The 21,276-nt window shown below is 43.3% G+C and overlaps 1 protein-coding gene across 1 annotated transcript in view; it reads left to right on the top strand.

Moving 5' to 3' along the window:
* Positions 1-21,276, top strand: part of LOC144594367 (polycystin-1-like protein 2) — a 101,912-nt gene that overhangs the window by 55,325 nt on the left and 25,311 nt on the right. The window contains exons 24-34 of the mRNA XM_078400771.1: positions 3,739-3,840; positions 4,921-5,099; positions 6,033-6,179; positions 8,234-8,433; positions 10,078-10,301; positions 10,878-11,094; positions 11,817-12,045; positions 13,534-13,765; positions 16,200-16,296; positions 18,075-18,218; positions 20,975-21,160. Of these exons, the coding sequence (XP_078256897.1) occupies positions 3,739-3,840; positions 4,921-5,099; positions 6,033-6,179; positions 8,234-8,433; positions 10,078-10,301; positions 10,878-11,094; positions 11,817-12,045; positions 13,534-13,765; positions 16,200-16,296; positions 18,075-18,218; positions 20,975-21,160 (1,957 nt within the window). The remainder of the gene's footprint in view (positions 1-3,738; positions 3,841-4,920; positions 5,100-6,032; positions 6,180-8,233; positions 8,434-10,077; positions 10,302-10,877; positions 11,095-11,816; positions 12,046-13,533; positions 13,766-16,199; positions 16,297-18,074; positions 18,219-20,974; positions 21,161-21,276) is intronic.

The following is a 21,276-nucleotide window of genomic DNA, read 5'->3' as shown; positions in this document are numbered from 1 at the left end:
CTCCCATTCAGCCATTGTTGAATCCATCTTGCAACCTCGCTATTAATACCCAACGATTTAACCTTCTTAATCAACCTTCCATGTGGAACCTTGTCAAATGCCTTACTGAAGTCCATATAGACAACATCCACAGCCTTGCCCTTATCAATTTCCCTGGTAACCTCTTCAAAAAATTCAAGAAGATTAGTCAAACATGACCTTCCAGGCACAAATCCATGTTGACTGTTTCTAATCAGGCCTTGATTATCCAAATAATTATATATATTGTCCCTAAGTATCTTTTCCATTAATTTTCCCACCACAGACGTCAAACTAATAGGTCTATAATTGCTAGGTTTACTTTTAGAACCTTTTTTAAACAAAGGCACAACATGCGCAATGCGCCAATCTTCTGGCACCATCCCCGTTTCTAATGACGTTTGAAATATTTCCGTCATAGCCCCTGCTATTTCTGCACTAACTTCCCTCAATGTCCTAGGGAATATCCTATCAGGACCTGGAGACTTATCCACTTTTATATTCTTCAAAAGTGTCCGTACCTCCTCTTCTTTAATCCTCCTAATTTCCATCACTACTCTACTTGTTTCGCTTACCTCACATAATTCAATATCCTTCTCCTCGGTAAATACCGAAGAAAAGAAATTGTTTAATATCTCCCCCATTTCTTCCGGCTCAGCACATAGCTGTCCACTCTGACTCTCTAATGGACCAATTTTATCCCTCACTATCCTTTTGCTATTGACATATCTGTAGAACCTCTTGGGGTTTACTTTTACATTACTTGCCAAAGCAGCCTCATATCTTTTTTTTGCTTTTCTAATTTCCTTTTTAAGATTCCTTTTACATTCTTTATATTCCTCAAGAACCTCATTTACTCCCTGCCGCTTATATTTATTGTATATCTCCCTCTTTTTCCGAACCAAGTGTCCAATTTCCCTGGAAAACCACGGCTCTTTCAAATTATTATTCTTTCCTTTCCACCGAACAGGGACATAAAGACTCTGTACTCTCAAAATTTCACCTTTAAATATCCTCCATTTCTCTATTATATCCTTTTCATAAAACAACAATTTCCATTTCACTCCTTTTAAATCCTTTCTCATCTCCTCAAAATTAGCCTTTCTCCAATCCAAAATCTCAACCCTTGGTCCAGATTTGACCTTCTCCATAATGATATTGAAACTAATGGCATTATGATCACTAGACCCAAAGTGCTCCTCAACACATACCTCCGTCACCTGACCCATCTCATTTCCTAACAGGAGGTCCAACACTGCCCCTTCTCTGGTAGGCACCTCTACGTATTGCTGCAAAAAACTATCCTGCACACATTTTACAAACTCCAAACCATCCAGCCCTTTAACAGAATGTGATTCCCAGTCTATATACGGAAAATTGAAATCACCCACAATCACCACTCTGTGCTTACTACTAATATCCGCTATCTCCTTACATATTTGCTCTTCCAATTCTCGTTCCCTATTTGGCGGTCTATAATACACCCCTATAAGTGTTGCTAAACCTTTCTCATTTCTGAGTTCCACCCAAACAGCCTCCCTAATCGAGCCTTCTAGTCTGTCCTGCCAAAGCACTGCTGTGATATCCTCCCAGACAAGCAATGCAACACCCCCACCTCTTGCCCCTCCGATTCTATCACATCTGAAACAATGAAATCCTGGAATATTTAATTGCCAATCGCAACCCTCCTGCAACCATGTTTCACTGATCGCCACAACATCATACTTCCAGATGTCAATCCAGGCTCTAAGCTCATCCACCTTTCTTACAATGCTCCTAGCATTAAAATATACACATTTAAGGGACCCATCATTTCTTATTCTCAGTTTATTTCTTTTCCCTTCTTTCTCTCCTACATATTGGGTCTGGGTGTTTCCCTTTTCTGCCTCCTGCCTCACACACTGCCTATTAGCTATCTGAGTTTGAGTCCCTCCCCCCAACCGTACTAGTTTAAAGTCTCCGCAGTTATTTTAGCAAATCTCCCCGCCAGGATATTGGTTCCCCTCGGGTTCAGATGCAACCCGTCCTTTTTGTACAGGTCATACTTCCCCCAGAAGAGGTCCCAATGATCCAGAAACTTGAAACCCTGCTCCCTGCACCAGTTCCTCAGCCACGTATTTATCCTCCACCTCACTCCATTCCTATTCTCACTATCGCGTGGCACAGGCAGTAAGCCTGAGATTATTACTTTGGAAGTCCTTTTTTTTTAACTCTCTTCCTAGCCCCCTGAATTCTCCTTTCAGGACCTCTTCCCTTATCCTACCTATATTGTTGGTACCTATATGTACCACGACCTCTGGCTCCTCTCCCTCCCCTTTCAGGATATCCTGGACACGCTCAGACACATCCCGGACACCGGCACCAGGGAGGCAAACCACCATCCGGGTCTCCCGACTGCGTCCACAGAAACGCCTATCTGACCCCCTCACTATAGAGTCCCCTATTACTACTGCTCTCCTCTTCCTTTCCCTACCCTTCTGAGCAACAGGGCCGGACTCCTTGCCAGAGGCCCGGGCACCGTCGTTGCCCCCAGGTAGGCTGTCCCCCCCAACAGTACTTAAACAGGAGTACTTATTTCCAAGGGGTACAGCCGCCGGGGTACTCCCTAGTCCCTGCCTCTGCTCCTTGCCCCCCCTAACAGTGACCCACTTGTCTACCTCCCGTGGTCTAGAAGTGACCACCTCCCTGTAACTCCTATCTATAACCTCCTCACTCTCCCTGATCAGACGGAGGTCATCAATCTGCCGCTCCAGGTTCCTAATACGGTCCCTTAGGAGCCCCATCTCGTCACACCTGGCGCAGATGTGGATGTCTGGAAGACTATCAGACTCCCAGATTCCCCACATCTGACACCCAGAACAAAAAACTGCCCTGGCAGTCATACTCTCCAAACAAAGCCCCGCGCTCGGTTACTAAACCTACCGCCCGGCCGCTACTCCAACCGCTCCAACCGCCCACCCAAAAGAACTGAGTGATCTCCTGGGAGAGGAGAAAAACCGGATAAAAAACCCAGGCCAATTTGGGAAAAAATCCGGGAAATTCCTCTCCGACCCCAAGCTAGGCGATCGAAACTAGTCCGGGAGATCACACAGGTCTTACTCCTTACTATCCCCACACAATCCCCACACACTACTTCCCAAGCAACACAGCTTGGTGCTGCTTGCTGCTGCTACTGCTGCTACTGCTGATTGCTGCTGCTTCTGCTGATTGCTGCTGCTACTGCTGATTGCTGCTGCTACTGCTGATTGCTGCAGAGATGGCTGATCATCCACAATCAGTACCCCATTCCTGCTTTTTCCCCATATCCCTTGATTCCGTTAGCCATAAGAGCTGTATCTAACTCTCTCTTGAAAAGATCCAGTGAATTGGCCTCCACTGCCTTCACAGGTAGATAATTCCACAGATTCACAATTCTCTGAGTGAAAACGTTTTTCCTCATCTCAGTCCTAAATGGGCTACCCCTTATTCTTAAACTGTGACTCCTGGTTCTGGACTCCCCCAACATCGGGAACATTTTTCCTGCATCTCGCCTGTCCAATCCCTTAAGAATTTTATATGTTTCTATAAGATCCCCTCTCATCCTTCTAAATTCCAGTGAATACAAGCCCAGTCGATCCATTCTTATATTAAATATATATTACTTTAAAGTGAATCATATCTGAATCATAGCAAGACCTGTTGAGCTAATTGTCTTTTTCTTCATCCTTAACAAAAACACAGGTGAAAATAACACTGCTTGCTGACAATGACCCGTTTGCCCAGTATCGCTACTTGGTGACAGTCTTTACAGGGCATCGTAGAGGAGCTGCTACCACTTCAAAGGTTTGTTGCTGTTTAGATTTTACTGTACTATTTAGTCCCACCCCAGTCATTCCTTCTTCTCCTCACTCTTGTCAGGCAGAAGATACAGAAACTTGAAAGCCCATGACACCAGGCTATCAGTTATCAGGCTTCTGAACGGTCCTTCCGTAAGCTAGGGTATTGTCTAATTCACCTCTACCCCATTGCGGACATTGGACTGTCTACAGAACTGATGCACGACAATGCTGAGAACCATATTCTGCACTTTGTATCTTTCCCTTTGCACTACCTATTGTATGAGTTTGACTTGATTATATAGTATGATCTGATCTAATTGGGTAACATGTAAAACAAAGCTTTCTACTGTCAAAGAGTCATAGCATTTGGCCCAACTTGCCCATGCCAAAAAAAGACACACTAGTCCCACATGCCTGCATTTGCCTATATCCTTCTAATCCTTTCCTGTCCATGTTCCCATCCAAAAGTCTTTTAAAGGTTGTTCTAGTACCTGCCTCAACTACCCCCTCTGGCAGCTCGTTCTATATACCCACCACCCTTGGTGCGAAAAAAAGTTAAAGTGTCCTGAATCTTATTTCCTTTGAGGTCGAGAATAGTATAAAACTTTAAAACTGCAGCCTTCTCCTATAAATCAACCAACAGATATCGATTTGAGTTTAAGCAGAAAAATGTGTACACTGCAGTAAAATGATACAGGAGCTTTGTCTTGGTTTTCAGCTTAAGTTGTTATATCATGATGAGATGAACGATGAATGATGAATGATGAGATGAGACAAAGAAAAAGATTGCCACAAAATAGTGGCGTAAAGTGCAATTGTTTTAGAATACACTCGCAGTTGCATGTTACTCATGATAGACGATAAAATAGTTTTTTAAGATTTTCATCAGTCTATAGCAATAAGATGAACGGAACATAAAAGTTTAATGTCCTCCTTAAAAATAATTTCGTTTTGAATGTTCCGAATTTGTTGGAAGATAAATCATATAAATTTTAAAATAACCAGCCTCCTAATTGAACACACCATGGTCTTGTGTAAATGTATTTTGTTAATTGATTATATTTTGATCTTTCTGCTTATTCAGGTGACAATAACGCTGTACGGCTCAGAGCGAGAGAGTGACCCTCATTTCCTTACGGACGTCGAGAAACCTACCTTTGAGAGAGGAGGGGTCGATGGATATCTGCTAACAACCTTATTCCCCCTCGGGGATCTTCAGAGCATTCGATTGTGGCATGACAACTCGGGATCAAACCCATCCTGGTAACCTTGAGTATTGCTCCTTGCTCATATACTCCTTGAGTATTGGAGCAAGGAGGTCCTATTGCAGTTGTACAGGGTCCTAGTGAGACCACACCTGGAGTATTGTGTGCAGTTTTGGTCTCCTAATCTTGCTATTGAGGGAGTGCAGCGTAGATTCACCAGGCAGCTTCTCGGGATGGCGGTACTGACATATGATGAAAGAATGGATCGACTAGGCTTATATTCACTGGAATTTAGAAAGGTGAGAGGGGATCTTATAGAAACATATAAAATTCTTAAGGGATTGGACAGGCTAGATGCAGGAAAAATGTTCCTGATGTTGGAGGAGTCCAGAACCAGGGCCCACAGTTTAAGAATAAGGGGTAGGCCATTTAGGACTGAGATGAGGCAAAACTTTTTCACTCAGAGAGTTGTGAATCTGTGGAATTATCTATCAGTGAAGGCAGTGGAGGCCAATTCACTGGATGTATTCAAGAGAGAGTTAGATATAGCTCCAAAGGCTAACGGAATCAAGGGATATGGGGAGAAAGCAGGAACGGGGTACTGATTTTGGATGATCAGCCATGATCACATCGAGGAGCCAAATGGCCTACGGCTGAAATTGCTGTCAAAACATTTCTTTGAGTAGGCTCTGCCACTTGTGGTTAGTGTCTGTTGATCACGTTGGAGCTAACTTTGTTTGGGAACCTGGCTCTGGACAACCTGTTCCAGCAGATGAGGACATAACATTGTTCCCATGCTCCTCCTGAGTACAAGAGACAGTGACATGATAAGCTGCCTGAAGGTTTGGCACTGCTAATGTAATACAACCTCCCAGTGCAGCTGGAAAACAATGAGGCATTCTCTTTGCAGATTTTAACTTCAGGATTAAAAAATAATTGATTGTTACTCGATGTACAAAACTGATGTTTCTCCACCTGATTTACCTCCTAGGTATGTCAATCGTGTAACAGTGCTGGACTTGGAAATAGATCAGCGTTGGAGTTTCCTGTGTAACTCGTGGCTGTCTATTGATGTTGGCGATTGTCTTTTGGACAAAGTCTTTCCGGTGGCAACTGAGACAGACCTGAAACGTTTTAGGTACCTATTGTTGCTGGATCAGCTGAAAACAACTTAGCTATAAAAAAAAATAACCTGACATGTTATCGTGGTGGGCGTATGGAACAAGCTGCCAGAGGAGATAGTTGAGGCAGGGACTATCCCAACGTTTAAGAAACAGCGGGGGCTTCAATATCGGGAGCCCCGACCGCCCCGACGTGGCAACTCCAACAGCCTGACCGCGGGACAAGACGGCAGGGAAGAGAAAAAGACATTCTGGCCTTCCATCACAGTGAGGAGGGACTGGAGGAGACTCACTGTGATGGATGTTTCTTTTTGTTTGGTGTTAGTTGTGATTGTATGTGTTATTGCATTTTTATTGATTAATCTTATTGGTCTTATTGTTCAACTGCGGGTAATGTTTCATTTTACTACACATTTATGTGTATGTAACAAATAAACGACTATTGACTATTGACTATTGACATGGATAGGACAGGTTTGGAGGTTTGAAGGAATATGGGCCAAACGCGGGCAGGTGGGACTACTGCAGCAGGGACATGTTGGGGAGTGTGGACAAGTTGGGCCGAAGGGCCTGTTTCCACGCTGTATCACTCTATGACTCTATGTGTTCGGGTACTGGTAATTATTGACAAGTATCACAGGGCACAAAGCTCTCCCCTACCACAGGGACATGATGGCAAATAACTCAGCTGCAGTGAGAAATCATTGATAAAATGGGTTAAAATATTTACCATTGGTTAAGACATGTAGATTCATAGAGATCTAGGGCACAGAAGGAGACTATCTTTTCCACCCCACCTAAAATACAATTCAGACTGCCCACTGCCCAACTAATCTGTAGCTTTCTTTGTTGCCATGCCCATTCATTTGTTATCCAAACAAGATGAAGGTTTCTGCATTCACCATCCTTTCAGGCAGTGAATTCCAGACCTAGATTTTAATAAAACCATTTCTTCAACACTCCTCTGACCTTTTAAACTACAGGAAGTCCCGAAGTTCCATTCCTAAACACTGTTCGCGAGAAAGTGAAAATTACACCAATCATTTTTAGGTAGCACCAGTCATGGGATGTCTTTTTATATTTATAATTGGTCATTTCATTTTTATTATTCTTATATTTTGGACTGATGACCTTTCAGATTCTAGACACAAAATACTGAAGTAACTCAGCGGGACAGTCATAGAAGGAACAGCTGACATTTCGGGTTGAGATCCTTCTTCAGACTGTCAGGGGAGAGGGAGACACGGCGATATGGAAGGGCAAGGTGTGAAATCGAGAGATCAAAGGGGATGCAGTTCAAGGAAAATGTACAATAGAGCATTGTTAGAATTGTTAGAATAGAACAATGATCTACTCATTGAATTTAGAAGGATGAGAGGGGATCTTATCGAAACGTATAAGATTATTAAGGGGTTGGACACGTTAGAGGCAGGAAACATGTTCCCAATGTTGGGGGAGTCCAGAACCAGGGGCCGCAGTTTAAGAATAAGGGGTAGGCCATTTAGAACGGAGATGAGGAAAAACTTTTTCAGTTAGAGATTTGTAAATCTGTGGAATTCACTGCCTCAGAAGGCAGTGGAGGCCAATTCTCTGAATGCATTCAAGAGAGAGCTAGATAGAGCTCTTAAGGATAGTGGAGTCAGGGGGTATGGGGAGAAGGCAGGTATCGGGGTACTGATTGAGAATGATCAGCCATGATCACATTGAATGGTGGTGCTGGTTCGAAGGGCCGAATGGCCTCCTCCTGCACCTATTGTCTATTTTCCTTGAGCTTCGTCCCTTTTGCTCTCTCGTTTTCACACCTTCCCCTTCCATATCTCTGTGTCTCCCTCTCCCCTGACTCTCAGTCTGAAGAAGGGTCTTGACCAGAAACGTCACCCGTTCCTTCTATCCAGAGATGCTGCCTGTCCCGCTGAGTTACTCTAGCATTCTGTGCCCATCGTCGGTGTAAACCAGCATCTGCAGTTCATACCGACACCTTTCAGAATCTGGTCTGTTGCTGAGGGTTGTGCAATGTGTTCTTTCTAATTCAGCCTTCCCCGCCTAAAACCTACCTGGAATTTTCCAACAGTAACCTGTTCTTCATGAAGACAGCCAAGGATTTCCGGGATAGCCACATCTGGTATTCGGTGCTGAATCGTCCACCAAGAAGTCCCTTCACCAGGGTGCAGCGAGTTTCGTGCTGTTTCTCTTTGCTACTTTGCACAATGCTGACAAGTATTATATTCTGGGGAGTGCCGAAGGATCCTGCCCAACAAAAAATGGACTTGGGTAAATCAACAACTCTTTTTGTAGCACAGATCATCATATACAGTAAATGTTGATCTTTGACAGAAGTTTTGTTAAATATTCAGTCAGGCCAATTAATCCACACTTGTGCCCTGTTCTGATCTCCATAATTGCAAAAGTAAATGCCTTGGAGAAAAATCAAAGAAAAACCTACCAGTAGAGACAGTTCACAGCCACTGCACTGGGTTTCCTTCAATGTAAGACATTTGCTCGATTTATTGATTCATTGGGAAGGATTATAAGATGTATTATACGTTGGTGAGACCGCTTTTAGAGTGTTGTATTCCGTTCTGGGCACCATGTTATAGAAAAGATATTGTCAAGCTTGAAAGAGTTCGACGAAGATTTAGGAGGATGTTGCCAGGACTAGAGGGTGTGAGTTATAGGGAGAAGTTGAGTAGGCTGGGTGTCTATTTCGTGGAGTGCAGGAGGGTGACGGGTGATCGTTTTGAGGTGTATAATATCATGAGAGGAATAAATCGGGTAGATGCACAGAATCTCTTGCCCGGAGTAGCGGAATCAAGAACCAGAGGACATGGGTTCAAGGTGAAGGGGGAAAGATTTAATAGGAATCTGATGGGTAACTTTTTCACACAAAGGGTGGTGGGTGGATGGAACAAGCTGCCAGAGGAGGTAGTTGAGGCTGGGACTACCCCAACGTTTAAGAAACATTTAGACAGGTACATGGATAGGACAAGTTTGGAGGGATATGGACCAAGCACAGGCAGGTGGGACTAGTGTAGCTGGGACATGTAGGCCGATGTGGGCAAGTTGTACTGAAGGGCCTGTTACACACCATATCACTCTATGACTCTATTAATCATATAGATGATTTTTATTTGAAAGACCTTGACCTGACCTGCTGAAAATAATGAAAGGATTGAACAAGGTGGACCTGGAGAGAATTTTGTTTTTGAGGAAGAATCTAGAATCTAAATTTAAGGACCATAAAAATAAGAATTCCATCGTTGTAATAAGGAGAAATGTGATTGGGAATTGGTGGTACGCCTGTTCATTTGGCCATTTCTATAATAACACATGAAGAAACATCCTGATTAGTGCAATCTATATCATTCATTGGGTTTGAAAAAATAACGATATTTTTCCTGAAAATCCTGATACTTTATGATCAAACAGCTATCATTTAAATGTGAATGCTTAGAGCATAGTTTTAAACTCAAATAATCGATGCTGAGTTCAAGCTGTGCATTAGACAAAACCAAAAAAGTTGTTTTGTAGGCAGCTTATTGTCAGGTGTTAGTCTTCTTAAAAACTGAAGGAAGGTTGATAATTAAAAAGGAAAGTATCAACTACTTCTGCCTTCATCACGGAGAGTTTTAAAAATGTGTTTCTTATTTTTCCTTGGTCTTTTCTTGCTTGTACAAATAAATAAACAAAAGAATTTAGATAGACACAAAATGCGGGACAGGCAGCATCTCTGGAGAGAAGGAATAGGTGACGAATGGTCAAGAACCTTCTTCAGACTGTGACTGTAAGCACGAATGTAGAAATCTGTTCTATCTAAAAATGTTCTATTTGTAAAGGCGTCAGGGATCATTGCACACATAAGCATTTCCTGCTTCTAAAATTCTTCCGAGTTTCAATTTTGTTTCTTCTCCCTCACAGGGAAGATTGAGTTCACCTGGCAGGAGGTGGTGATCGGCTTTGAGAGCTCGCTGCTGATGTTTCCCATCAACCTCCTCATTGTCCAGATATTCCGGAACATCCGACCACGATCGAAGGGAATGCAGGAAAAAAAGCAGGGCAAGCACGGCCGAATATCACCGTCGTTGCCGACCCCCCCCGCGAGTCTTCAATCATGCTCCCTCACACCAGAGGCTGTGATAAAGGTTAACGAAGAAATATCAAAACCATCCGCAATGCATGTTCTTCCGCATCTCATTCAATGAGCGGACCATCATCAATCATTGCATGTTTCAACAAGTAATACTGTCATTTCTATTCATATCACACCTTAAATTAATGAATAGGTGCACGCTGAACCAGAAAGGAGATGTTAAAATAGTAACCAAAGGTCTAGCCAAAGAATTAGACCTTGTGGCGTTGGGACAAAACAAAATGAAAAGCACTTGGGAATGGTTACACAACATATTATTAAATGGAGTCTTAAATGTAAACCATCATTCAATTGTTCAAAGATAGAACCTCTTCTCAGATGCTTTTTGTCGGATTAGAACTGATTGAGTTCCATCCCTTCAAATAATTTGATTAGTGGTTCATTGCTGGATGGACAGAAGTCAAGATATAATCTCGTAGGAAATACAAGATAAAAATCGTAAATGCCAGTAGAAGAAATTAAAACAGAAAAATGGATCTAGTGAAATGAAATGGAACTAATGAAGGTGTTTTCAGAGCAGTTATCATTGTGACACGTCCACTCTTTGTAACCACTGTATTGTACACAGAATATCCAAAGGATTGCTAACTCTCTGACTAAAACACTGAAGAGCCCGCAACAAATACTGGATATGGATTTGAAGAAAACAACTGATATCAATAAACTTTTGGCATTGGTTGAAAATATAATCAGAGAACAAAATAAAGTCGACGGTGAATTTTATCATGAGGGTCGTAAGAAAGTGGATACCCTCAGCCTCAGCCTGGGATCAGTTGATTTGCAAGGTGAGTTTTAAATTAAAACTCCTGCTAAATTAATTGCCAAATGGTTACAGGAATTAGAATGATTTAAATTAACCCAATCACAAGAAATAAAGTGCTGGAGGAACAGTGAGTCAGGCAGCATCTGTGGAGAGAATGGACAGACGATGTTTTGGTCAGGATTCTTTTTCAGATCCAGTCTGAAAAGATACAGGTGAAATAAACCACTCAATATTCCGTAGGACACAAAATTCTGGAAAAACTCAGCGGGTCAGGCAGCATCTCTGGAGAAAAGGAATAGGTGGCGTTTCGGGTCAAAACCCTTCTTCAGACTGAGAGTCAGGGGGGAAGGAAACTAGAGGTATGAAAGCATTGAGAACAAATCAGGGCCGGCACCGATGACCAAGGAAAGGTGGAGGCCACAATGGTCCATTGTTGGCTGTGGAAGAGGTGATCGCGAAGAGATATATGGATACGAACAGTGGAACTAGCACGACGACTAGGGTTGGGGCAGGGCAGAGAGAGGGGGAATGTAAGGATTACTTGAAATGCAAGAAATCGACATTCTTGCCACTGGGTATAAATTGCTGGATCAAGCAAGACATACCCTGTGTCGAAATTCCTGGTATCCAGATAAAATACAGGCCGGCTGTGAAATTATTGCCAACCGTTTCCTTAAGAGTGGTCCGTGGGTGAAAATAAATCATGTGCACCTCCTGTAGTTGCTGATCTCTTTTCATGTTCAGAACCTGTCGCTGGCTCCGACGGTGAGAAGGGAGTGACTGACAAACAGAGGCGGAGTGATTACAATCACCACCTCTACCTGCAACTCCAGCATGTGGAAAGTCAGCTTGGATTCCTGGGGTCAAGCAAGTTCGAGAACCCCCAGAGCTACACACAAGCTGTCCAGCAGGTGCAACAGATGAAAGATCTTCTCGAAAATGTTAACTGCTGCTCCAGTTCTGTTTCAGAAAGGTAAGAAGGACTTGTGGAAGAAAAGAAACTGCAGGTGCTGGTTTAAATCGAAGGTATCACAAAATGCTGGAGTAACTCAGCAGGACAGGCAGCATCTCAGGAGAGAAGGAACGGGTGACGTTTCGCGTCGAGACCCTTCTGACTGATGTCAGGGAAGGGGGCGGGACAAAAATAGGATGTAGTCCGAGACAGGAAGACTAGTGGGAGAACTGGGAAGGGGAAGGGGATAGACAGGGGAAGCAGGGACTACCTGATGTTAGAGAAGTCAATGTTCATACCGCTGGGGTATAAACTACCCAAGCGAAATATGACGTGCTATTCCTCCAATTTGTGCTGGGCCTCACTCAATGGAGGAGGCCCAGGACAGAAAGGTCAGATTGGGAATGGGAGGGGGAGTTGAAGTGCTGAGCCACCGGGAGATCAGGTTGGTTGAGACGGACTGAGCGGAGGTGTTGAGGGAAACGATCGCCGAGTCTGCGCTTGGTCTCGCCGATGTAGAGGACTTGTGGGATTCACCCAAAATAGGACAGAGTATTAACTCTATTTTAATATTACAATGTGTTAATAATCTTGTAAGATTATCGCTTAAGGGATCCACATGTGTCAGGATTACAGCCTGCATTAAATATTAGACAGTTAAGATTGTGATTATACCCACAGACCTCTACTCTAGTGTACTCTAGGTACAATGCTAAATGCTTTACACAGATGTTTCTCAAACAAAGCTCTAAATGTTGTGAACAAAACTAAGCATACCAAAATCAGACACACTATGTTGGATTAACCAGCGGGTCAGGTAGCATCTCTGCAGAAAATTGATGGGTGATGTTTCTGGTTGGAACCTATCTTTGGACTGATTGTAGTAGGGAGAGTGGAGAAAAACAACTGGAAGCAAAAAAATAACCCAGGATAAATCAGCGTTGGCAACAGATGAACTCAGACAAGGAGGTTCCCTGATAGACCAATTTTTGGATAGAGACAGGTGTGAGCCCATGAGGGATACATAGTTATGAACTGGTTAACAAACGTCTAGTGGAGGGAGTGGGGAAGGGGGGAGAGGGAGGGAGGGTAGGGGGGAGAGGTGTTTGGAGTAGTTTTTGTACCAGTACAAAGCATACGAATCTAGGGAGGAAATCTTTGAAGAATTTATTGTCTCAAACCTTTCTAGATTCCTTTGGCAACTAGATATCGAGCAGCACCAATTAAACCTACTTTGCTTGGAAAGCCTTTAGAAGAGAAGGGGGAAAATTCAAATAAATATTATTCATAAGAAAAATGGAAAATACTGGAAATACACAGCAGTTCATGCAGTAGGAACTGCAACAGTAGGAAGAGAAAGTGGGGGAAGAACAGTCAAGGTAGCTGTGGGAGCCTAGTGGCTTGTAATGAATGACAGTAATGAGCCTCTTATTAATCGGATATTGTTAATGTTTGTTGACCCCTTAGAGGCGAAAACTCATTGTAACTTCTGATTACCTTCTTTTGCAGTTTCTCTCCTATTCCTAGTCTTTCTGGAGACACTAAAAAGGGCCATTGTTCCAGAGGGTTACCCTGGTGGTTTATCTTCATTGGATGGGGTTTAGTTGCAGCCTCCAGTGGTGTATCTGCCTTCTTTACGATGCTCTATGGATTACACTATGGCAAAGACAATTCTATCAAGTGGCTCATCTCCATGGCTATCTCCTTCTTTGAAAGTATTCTGATTACACAGCCTTTAAAGGTAATGTAAAGATTGCACTTGAATCTTGCTGCACCATAAAATGTAAAAGGCACCATTACTAAAAAGAGAGATGCTCAGGTTTTTTTCAAAATTCAAATGAGTTTTAATTCAAATTAATGCTTCAATGTTATTCTCTCTACACATTATTTTCCAAGTGTCCAGCTAAGTTTCCAGCTTTGGGAAATGACTCTGGGAATCCCTGGTCCATAACCATTCAAAGTGGAGGTGGAGCATTTGGGATGGCACTGACAACCTTGAATCAATACATCAGAGGCCTGTGAAAGACCAGCATAAACAGTGGCAAATTGTACCACCTCACAAAATACTCCTGCCCCCCCCCCCCCCCCCCTCACCCCCTCCTATCCCCCACCCCCATTTGTGGACAGGAATCAGAGCACAATCTTCATCTGTGCCTACTTTTGGTCATTTAGTACATGCAAGCAAGGACAAGTCCTTCAAAGACTACGTTTCTCTGAGATGCTCACAAAGAATTAAGAAAGTATTGAAACATAGCATCCTCCCAATCTTAGATACAAAACGCTGGAGTAACTCAGCGGTCCAGGCAGCATCTCAGGAGAGAAGGAATGGGTGACCTTTCGGGTCGAGACCTTTCTTCACACTTCAGTATAGGCGATTTCAACGGAGTGGTCCCTCTTGTTCCTCTAGTATCTTTGGTAAAAAGAAGGCAAGGTGTAGTGGAGTGGCCTATTGAGCGGCCATGTTGGGAAAGGGGCTATGTTGAAGGAAGCGCTGAATGAATGGTAGTTTATTTCGTTTATTTCGTTTATTGTCACGTGTACCGAGGTACAGTGAAAAGCTTTTGTTGTGTGCTATCCAGTCAACAGAAAGACAATACATGATTACAATCGAGCCATATACAGTGTATAGATACATGATAAGGGAATAGCGTTTAGTGCAAGGTAAAGCCAGCAAAGTCCGATCAAGGATAGTCCGAGGGTCACCAAAGAAGTAGATAGTGGTTCAGCACTGCTCTCTGGTTGTGGGTAAGTGTGAGGCTTTTGCTCAAGAGGCTTCGGTGGGGAGGCTGAACAGAGCGGGACAGGAGGTACAGGCCCAGTCTGCTGTTTCTTGTAATGTTCCTGTGGTTTTTTTCCCACTCGATTTTGAGCAGCAGTGGTGGCAGGTAGAATGGTGCAATGTTCTTCCTGCAGGATATGGGAAGTCAGGGAAACCTCTGGTATCCCTGATGACTACACCTGTGGGAATTGCGTCCACGTGCAGCTCCTTATTGACCACGTGGGGGAACTGGAGATGCAGCTGGACAACCTTGGGATCATCTGGGAGAATGAGAGCTTCATAGACAGGAGTGATGGTGAGGTGGTCAGGGGTAAGGTACAGGACGAGAGAAGATGGGTGATCACAAGGAAAGAGAGTGCAAGAGACCCCTGTGACCATTCCCCTTCTAAACAGATATGCCCTTTTGGATACTGTTGAGGGGGATGACCTGTAAGGGGTGAGCAGCAGGTCAGATCTGTGGGGACGAGCTTAGCTCTCAGGCGTAGAGGCAAAGGGTAATGTCAGGCAGAGCCATAATGGCATTAGTTATGGGGGCAGACCGAAGATTCGGTAACAGCAATCAAGGCTCCAGGATGGTGTGTTGCTCCCTGGTGCCAGGTTCCAGGATGTCACAGAGCAGCTGCCTGGCATTCTCAGGGGGAAAGGTGGGCAGTCGGAAGTGCTTGTGCATGTTGGCACAAATGGCGTAGGTGGGAAAAGGGATGAGGTCCTTCAAAATGAAAAGGGTATTGAGTGTGGAAGTTGAGATGTGATGTTACAGTTGTACAAGACATTAGTGAGGCCGCATTTGGAGTATTGCGTTCAGTTTTGGACACCCTGCTAAAGGAAGGATGTTTTCCAACCAGCAAAAAAATGCAGAGAAGATTTATGTTGCCAGGACTTAAAGGGCTGAACAAGCTGAGCTACAGGGAGAGGTTGGGCAGGTTAGGATGTTATTCCTTGGAGCACGGGAGGCTGAGGGGTGATTTTTAAAGGCATATAAAATCACGAGGGGAATAAATAGGGTGAGTGCACATTATATTTTACCCAAAGTAGGGGAATCAGGAACTAGAGAACATAGTTTTAAGGTAGGTGGGGAAAGATTTAATAGGTATCTAAGGGACAGTTTTTTTCACAAAGAGGGGAGTGGGTATATGAAACAAGTTGCCAGAGGAGCTTTTAACACCATTTAAAAATACATTTGGACAGGTACTTGGATAGGATAGGTTTGGAGAGATATGGGCCAAACACAGGCAGGTGGGACTAGTGAAGATGGGATATCCTGGTCAGCATGGGCAAGTTGGGCCAAAGGGCCTGTTTCCATGCTCTGCGACCCTTTGACTCAATAGGGACAAATATGATTCCATATAATTTTAAATAATGTTTTATTTATAAAGCTTATCATTTGTATTTTTAGGTGCTGGGTTTTGCTGCTTTCTTTGCTCTGGTTTTGAAGAAGGTCGAACCTGAAGATGAAGGAGAAAGCTCAATTGACAGCCCCTTTTCCACTTCAGGTGACTGCTCCAGTCCGCATGTGCTACTCGTGATCTTACCCTCTGCTCTTTCAGATCCTCCTACCTTTGACCACTGATCATAGAAAGATGTAACCTGGCTACACCTCCAGCATGGAGGTCAAGTCCTCAATATAGGCCTCAAAAATAAGGAGTATCACATTTCAGTGGCACAGTCCAAATCTCTTTCTTAAACACACTTGCTTTCCTCTTGTTTTCCCATTCACGCAAACTCCAGCCAGATGTGATAGTCCACGTTTAACCTTCAGATCTGACATGCTCAAGTAATTAAGGCAAATGCCTTAGTCAGAATAAATGCAGTGAATGGTTGGGATTCATTCTTTGAATTCCTGTGGTAAATGACGTAAATGATTAAGGACAGATGAAAATCATTTGGCTAAATTTAATCCTTAAATGAAGCTCTTTGTTTTTGAGGGAAGGGATTGGTCCTGTGACCAATACAGAACCAAGTTAACAAGACACAGTGAATTACAGAATAGTGAAAGGCCTGGATAGAGTGGATGTGGAGAGGATTTTTCCACTAGTGGGAGAGTCTAGGACCAGAGGTTATAGCCTCAGAATTAAAGAGCGTTCCTTTAAGAAAGAGATTAGGAGGAATTTCTTTAGTCAGAGGTGGTGAATCTGTGGCATTCATTGCTACAGAAAGTTGCGGAGGCCAAGTCAATGGATATTTTTAAGACAGAGATATCATTAGTATGGGTGCCAGGGGTTGTGGGGAGAAAGCAGGAGAATGGGGTTAGGAGGAAGAGATAGATCAGCCATGATTGAATGGCGGAGTGGGCTTGATGGGCCGAATGGTCTAATTCTGCTCCTATCACTTATGAACATAAATTAATACAGTTCAATGCAGTCAGGTCAGGAATGGGAAGATATGGACAGAGAAATGGCAGATGAAGTTTACTCGAGCGAGTGTAAGGAGCTACGCTTTGGAAGGTCAAATGTAAGTGAAATGTATACAATTAATGACAAAACCCTGAACAGCATTGATGGACAGAGGGTTCTTTGGGTCCAAGTCCATAACTCCCTAAAAGTGGCAGCACAAGGAGATAGAATGGTAAAGGAGACAGATGAAATGCTTGCCTTCATTGATTGGGGCATTGAGCATAAGAGTCAGGAAATCACAATGCAGCTTTATTGGACTTTGGTTGGGCCACATTTAAGTATAGCTTGCAGTTCTGGTTGCCCCTTTACAGGAAGGATATAGAGGCATTGGAGAGGGTGCAGAGGAGGTTTATTGAAATGATACCTGGATTAGAAGGTATAGGTAAGGGGAGAGGTTGGACGGACTTGGATTGTTATTCCTGGAATGCCGAAGGTTGAGGAGAGACCTGATAGGAGTTTATAAAATTAGGAGAGGCATTATAGGGTAGACAGTCAGAACCTTTTTCCCCATGATGGAAATATCAAAAGCTGCAGGGCAGAATGAGGCAAAGTTTAAAAGAGATGGTTGGGGCAATTTACTTACACAAAGTGTAGTGACTGCCTGGAACGCATTGCTGAGGATGGTGGTGGTGGAGGCCGATACAATAGTGGCATTTATGAGACTTTTAGCTAGGGACATGGATATGCAGGGTGTGGAGGGATATGGATTAAGTAAGGGCAGGGAAGAGTTGGTCTTGGCATTATATTCAGTGCCGACATTGTGGGGCGAAGGACCTGTTCCCGTTTTATGTTCCATGTGAATAGGTGACAATGGGTTTCACAAGGAAGAAGGTGATGTCTTCCACTTCCAAGCAGTGACATTTTCATGTTGTTTTCAGTGGTAGACCCCAGTGTTCTTCTGGCTGCTCGTAGGGACAGCAGCAGCAATATCTATCAGCCGCCACCTCAGAAGGAAGTGGAGCACATGAAGAAGAACCTCGTTCAAGAGCAGAAAGCCTTTGGTTTGATCAGAGAGATATTAGGTGAGCGAACACCTCTTGGATGCTCGTTTTTTTTAAATCATCTAAAGTGCAAACTTAGTTTAATATTAATAATAGTAATAATATTAATGCTACTCCAGATCCCAGCATCTGCAGTCTCGAGTGTCTCGTTTTAATATTAGTAGTTGTGTGAACATTTTCTCAAGTGAAGATTTTGTGCCAGAGCACACACTGAAACTGATGCTTTATCGAAGGCAGTTCAAATAAAATCATGGATTGAAGGGTTTAAATGTCTTAAATGATCTTAGTTTAGAGATACAGCGTGGAAACAGGCCCTTCAGCCCACCGGGTCCGCGCCGACCAGCGATCCCGGCACACTAACACTATCCTACACACGCCGGGGACAATTTACACCTACGCCAAGCAAATTAACCTACATACCTGCACGTCTTTGGAGTGTGGGAGGAAACCGAAAATCTCGGAGAAAACCCACGCAGGTCTCGGGGAGAACGTACAAACTCCGTACAGAACAGCACCCGTAGTCGGGATCGAACCCGGGTCTCCGGCGCTGCAAGCGCTGTAAGGCAACAACTCTACCGCTGTGCCACCGTGCAATCTATCGCATAATGTGAAGGAAATATTAAGTGAAGGAAATTGCATTTGAATCGACTAAATTAACCTGCCTATTTTTCATAGCAGAATGAGCTTGTTCCTCTTGACTTCATATTAAATTAGGCTAAGGTCACCGAGAACTGCAGGAATTCCGAATTGAATCAACCTCCTGTTTCTATAAATTGACTAATTTCTCCTGGGAGCCTTTTGATGAGTCATTTGCTTCTCCTTAATGCACTGGAGTGTCTCTGCTGAGCCGGAGTTGTCAAAATAAAGCACTGATGAATTCAACAGTAATGTAAATGTGCTTATGAATCACGCGTAGACTGCCACAAGACCATAAGACATAGGAGCAGAATTAGGCCATTCGGCCCATCGAGTGTACATTCAATCGTGGCTGATCTATTTTTCCCTTCCATTCCTATTCTCCTGCCTTCTCCTCGTAACCTTTGATACCCTTACTAATCAAGAACCTATCAATCTCCACTGGCTAAACAAGTTCCATTCTAAAGGTACATCCTTTTATTCTGAGGTTGTGCCCTCGGGTTCTAGGCACTCCCATGACAGGAAGCATTCTTTCTATGTCCACTCTTTCTCGACCTTTCATTATTCGGTAGGGTTCAATAAGATCCCCCCATCCTTCTAAACTTCAGCGAGTACAGGCCCCAGAGCCAGCAAACACTATGACACACTATGACATATAATGAAAGAATGGATCGACTAGGCTTATATTCACTGGAATTTAGAAGGATGAGAGGGGATCTTATAGAAACATATAAAATTCTTAAGGGATTGAACAGGCGAGATGCAGGGAAAATGTTCCCGATGTTGGGGGAATCCAGAACCAGGGGTCACAGTTTAAGAATAAGGGGTAGGCCACTCAGGACTGAGATGAGGAAAAACTTTATAACTCAGAGAGTTGTGAATCTGTGGAATTATCTATCAATGAAGGCAGTGGAGGCCAATTCACTGGATGTTTTCAAGAGAGAGTTAGACATAGTTCTTATGGCTAATGGAATCAAGGTATGTAGGTTAATTGGCTGGGTAAATGTAAAAATTGTCCCTAGTGGGTGTAGGATAGTGTTAATGTACGGGGATCACTGGGCGGCACGGACTTGGAGGGCCGAAAAGGCCTGTTTCCGGCTGTAGATATATGATATGATATGATATGATATGGGGAGAAAGCAGGGACGGGGTACTGATTTTGGATGATCACCCATGATCATATTGAATGGCGGTGCTGGCTCGAAGGGCAGAATGGCCAACTCCTGCACCTAGTTTCAATGTTTCTACTCCTCATGCATTAACCCAATCATCCCCAGGATCTTTCTCATTAAGACTAAATTGATCATTGCTGTAGTCATCTTAAAGTGGTGAAAAGCTGTACCACAACGTTAACTTTCTTAGAATTATTTGTGTATTTTACTTGGCAAAGGAGTTGATGATCATGAATTACTGTTATGTTGATATAAACATTTTCAGTTTATCTTTTGGCAAAGATATGTCACAAGTATGTCGCAGTACCTGGGGTAGCTCAGTGACGCAGCTGATAGAACTGCTGTCTCACAGCGACAGTGACCCAGGTTCGACCCTGAACTCAAGGGCTGTCTGTGTGGAGTTTGCACGTTCTCCCTGTGACCGCATGGGTTTCCTCCGGGTGCTCCGGTTTCCCCCCATGTCCCAAAGACGTGCGGGCTTGAAGGCTAACTGGCTTCTGTAAATTGTCTCTCATGTGTGGAGAGTGGGTGCAAAAATGGGATAACATAGAACTAGTGTGAATGAGTCATCGTTGATTGTCGTAGACTGTGGGCTGAAGGGCCTGTTTCCAAGCTGTAGGTCTAAATTAAACTAAATAGTCATCCCAATTTACATATTGCCATATTGGATGCTGCACTTTCTAGAAGAAGATATTTTATTTTTACATTTTCTGCTGGACTATTTATTCAGAGTCCATATAAAATATTCTACAAATCTATTAGATCGAATTCGATGTCTGTACGAATGAAAGTGGGGAGCAAGAAACATATTTATGTCATATTTATATTACATTTTTATGAAATTAAGTGATTGATTAAGTTAGATTACTTGATGTTACAATTAATCTAAATTATCTGCAGTATTGTATGGCAACAATAGCTCAATGGCAAATTTCTGCATTCTTGACATTAAAATTTTGTTTGTTGCAGCTTATTTGGGATTTTTGTGGATGTTGCTGTTGGTTGCCTATGGACAGCGTGATCCAAATTCCTACTATCTCAATAAAGCCATTCAAAACAGCTTCACCAGCGGATTTGATGACATCTTGAGCTATCATGATTTCTTCAAATGGGCCAACAGTACACTTATTTCAAACTTATTTGGCTTCTACCCAGGTGAGTCACATCGTCCAAAACATAGAACACAGAACATAGAACAGTACAGAAGATAGGCACAAAAAGCTGGAGTAACTCAGCGGGTCAGGCAGCATCTCTGGAGAAAAGGAATAGGT

Source organism: Rhinoraja longicauda, chromosome 6 (assembly GCF_053455715.1).
Source record: "Rhinoraja longicauda isolate Sanriku21f chromosome 6, sRhiLon1.1, whole genome shotgun sequence".
Lineage (NCBI taxonomy): Eukaryota > Metazoa > Chordata > Chondrichthyes > Rajiformes > Arhynchobatidae > Rhinoraja > Rhinoraja longicauda.
The sequence above is the reverse complement of the archived record's forward strand: the minus strand, read 5'-3'. Positions and strand labels throughout refer to the sequence as shown.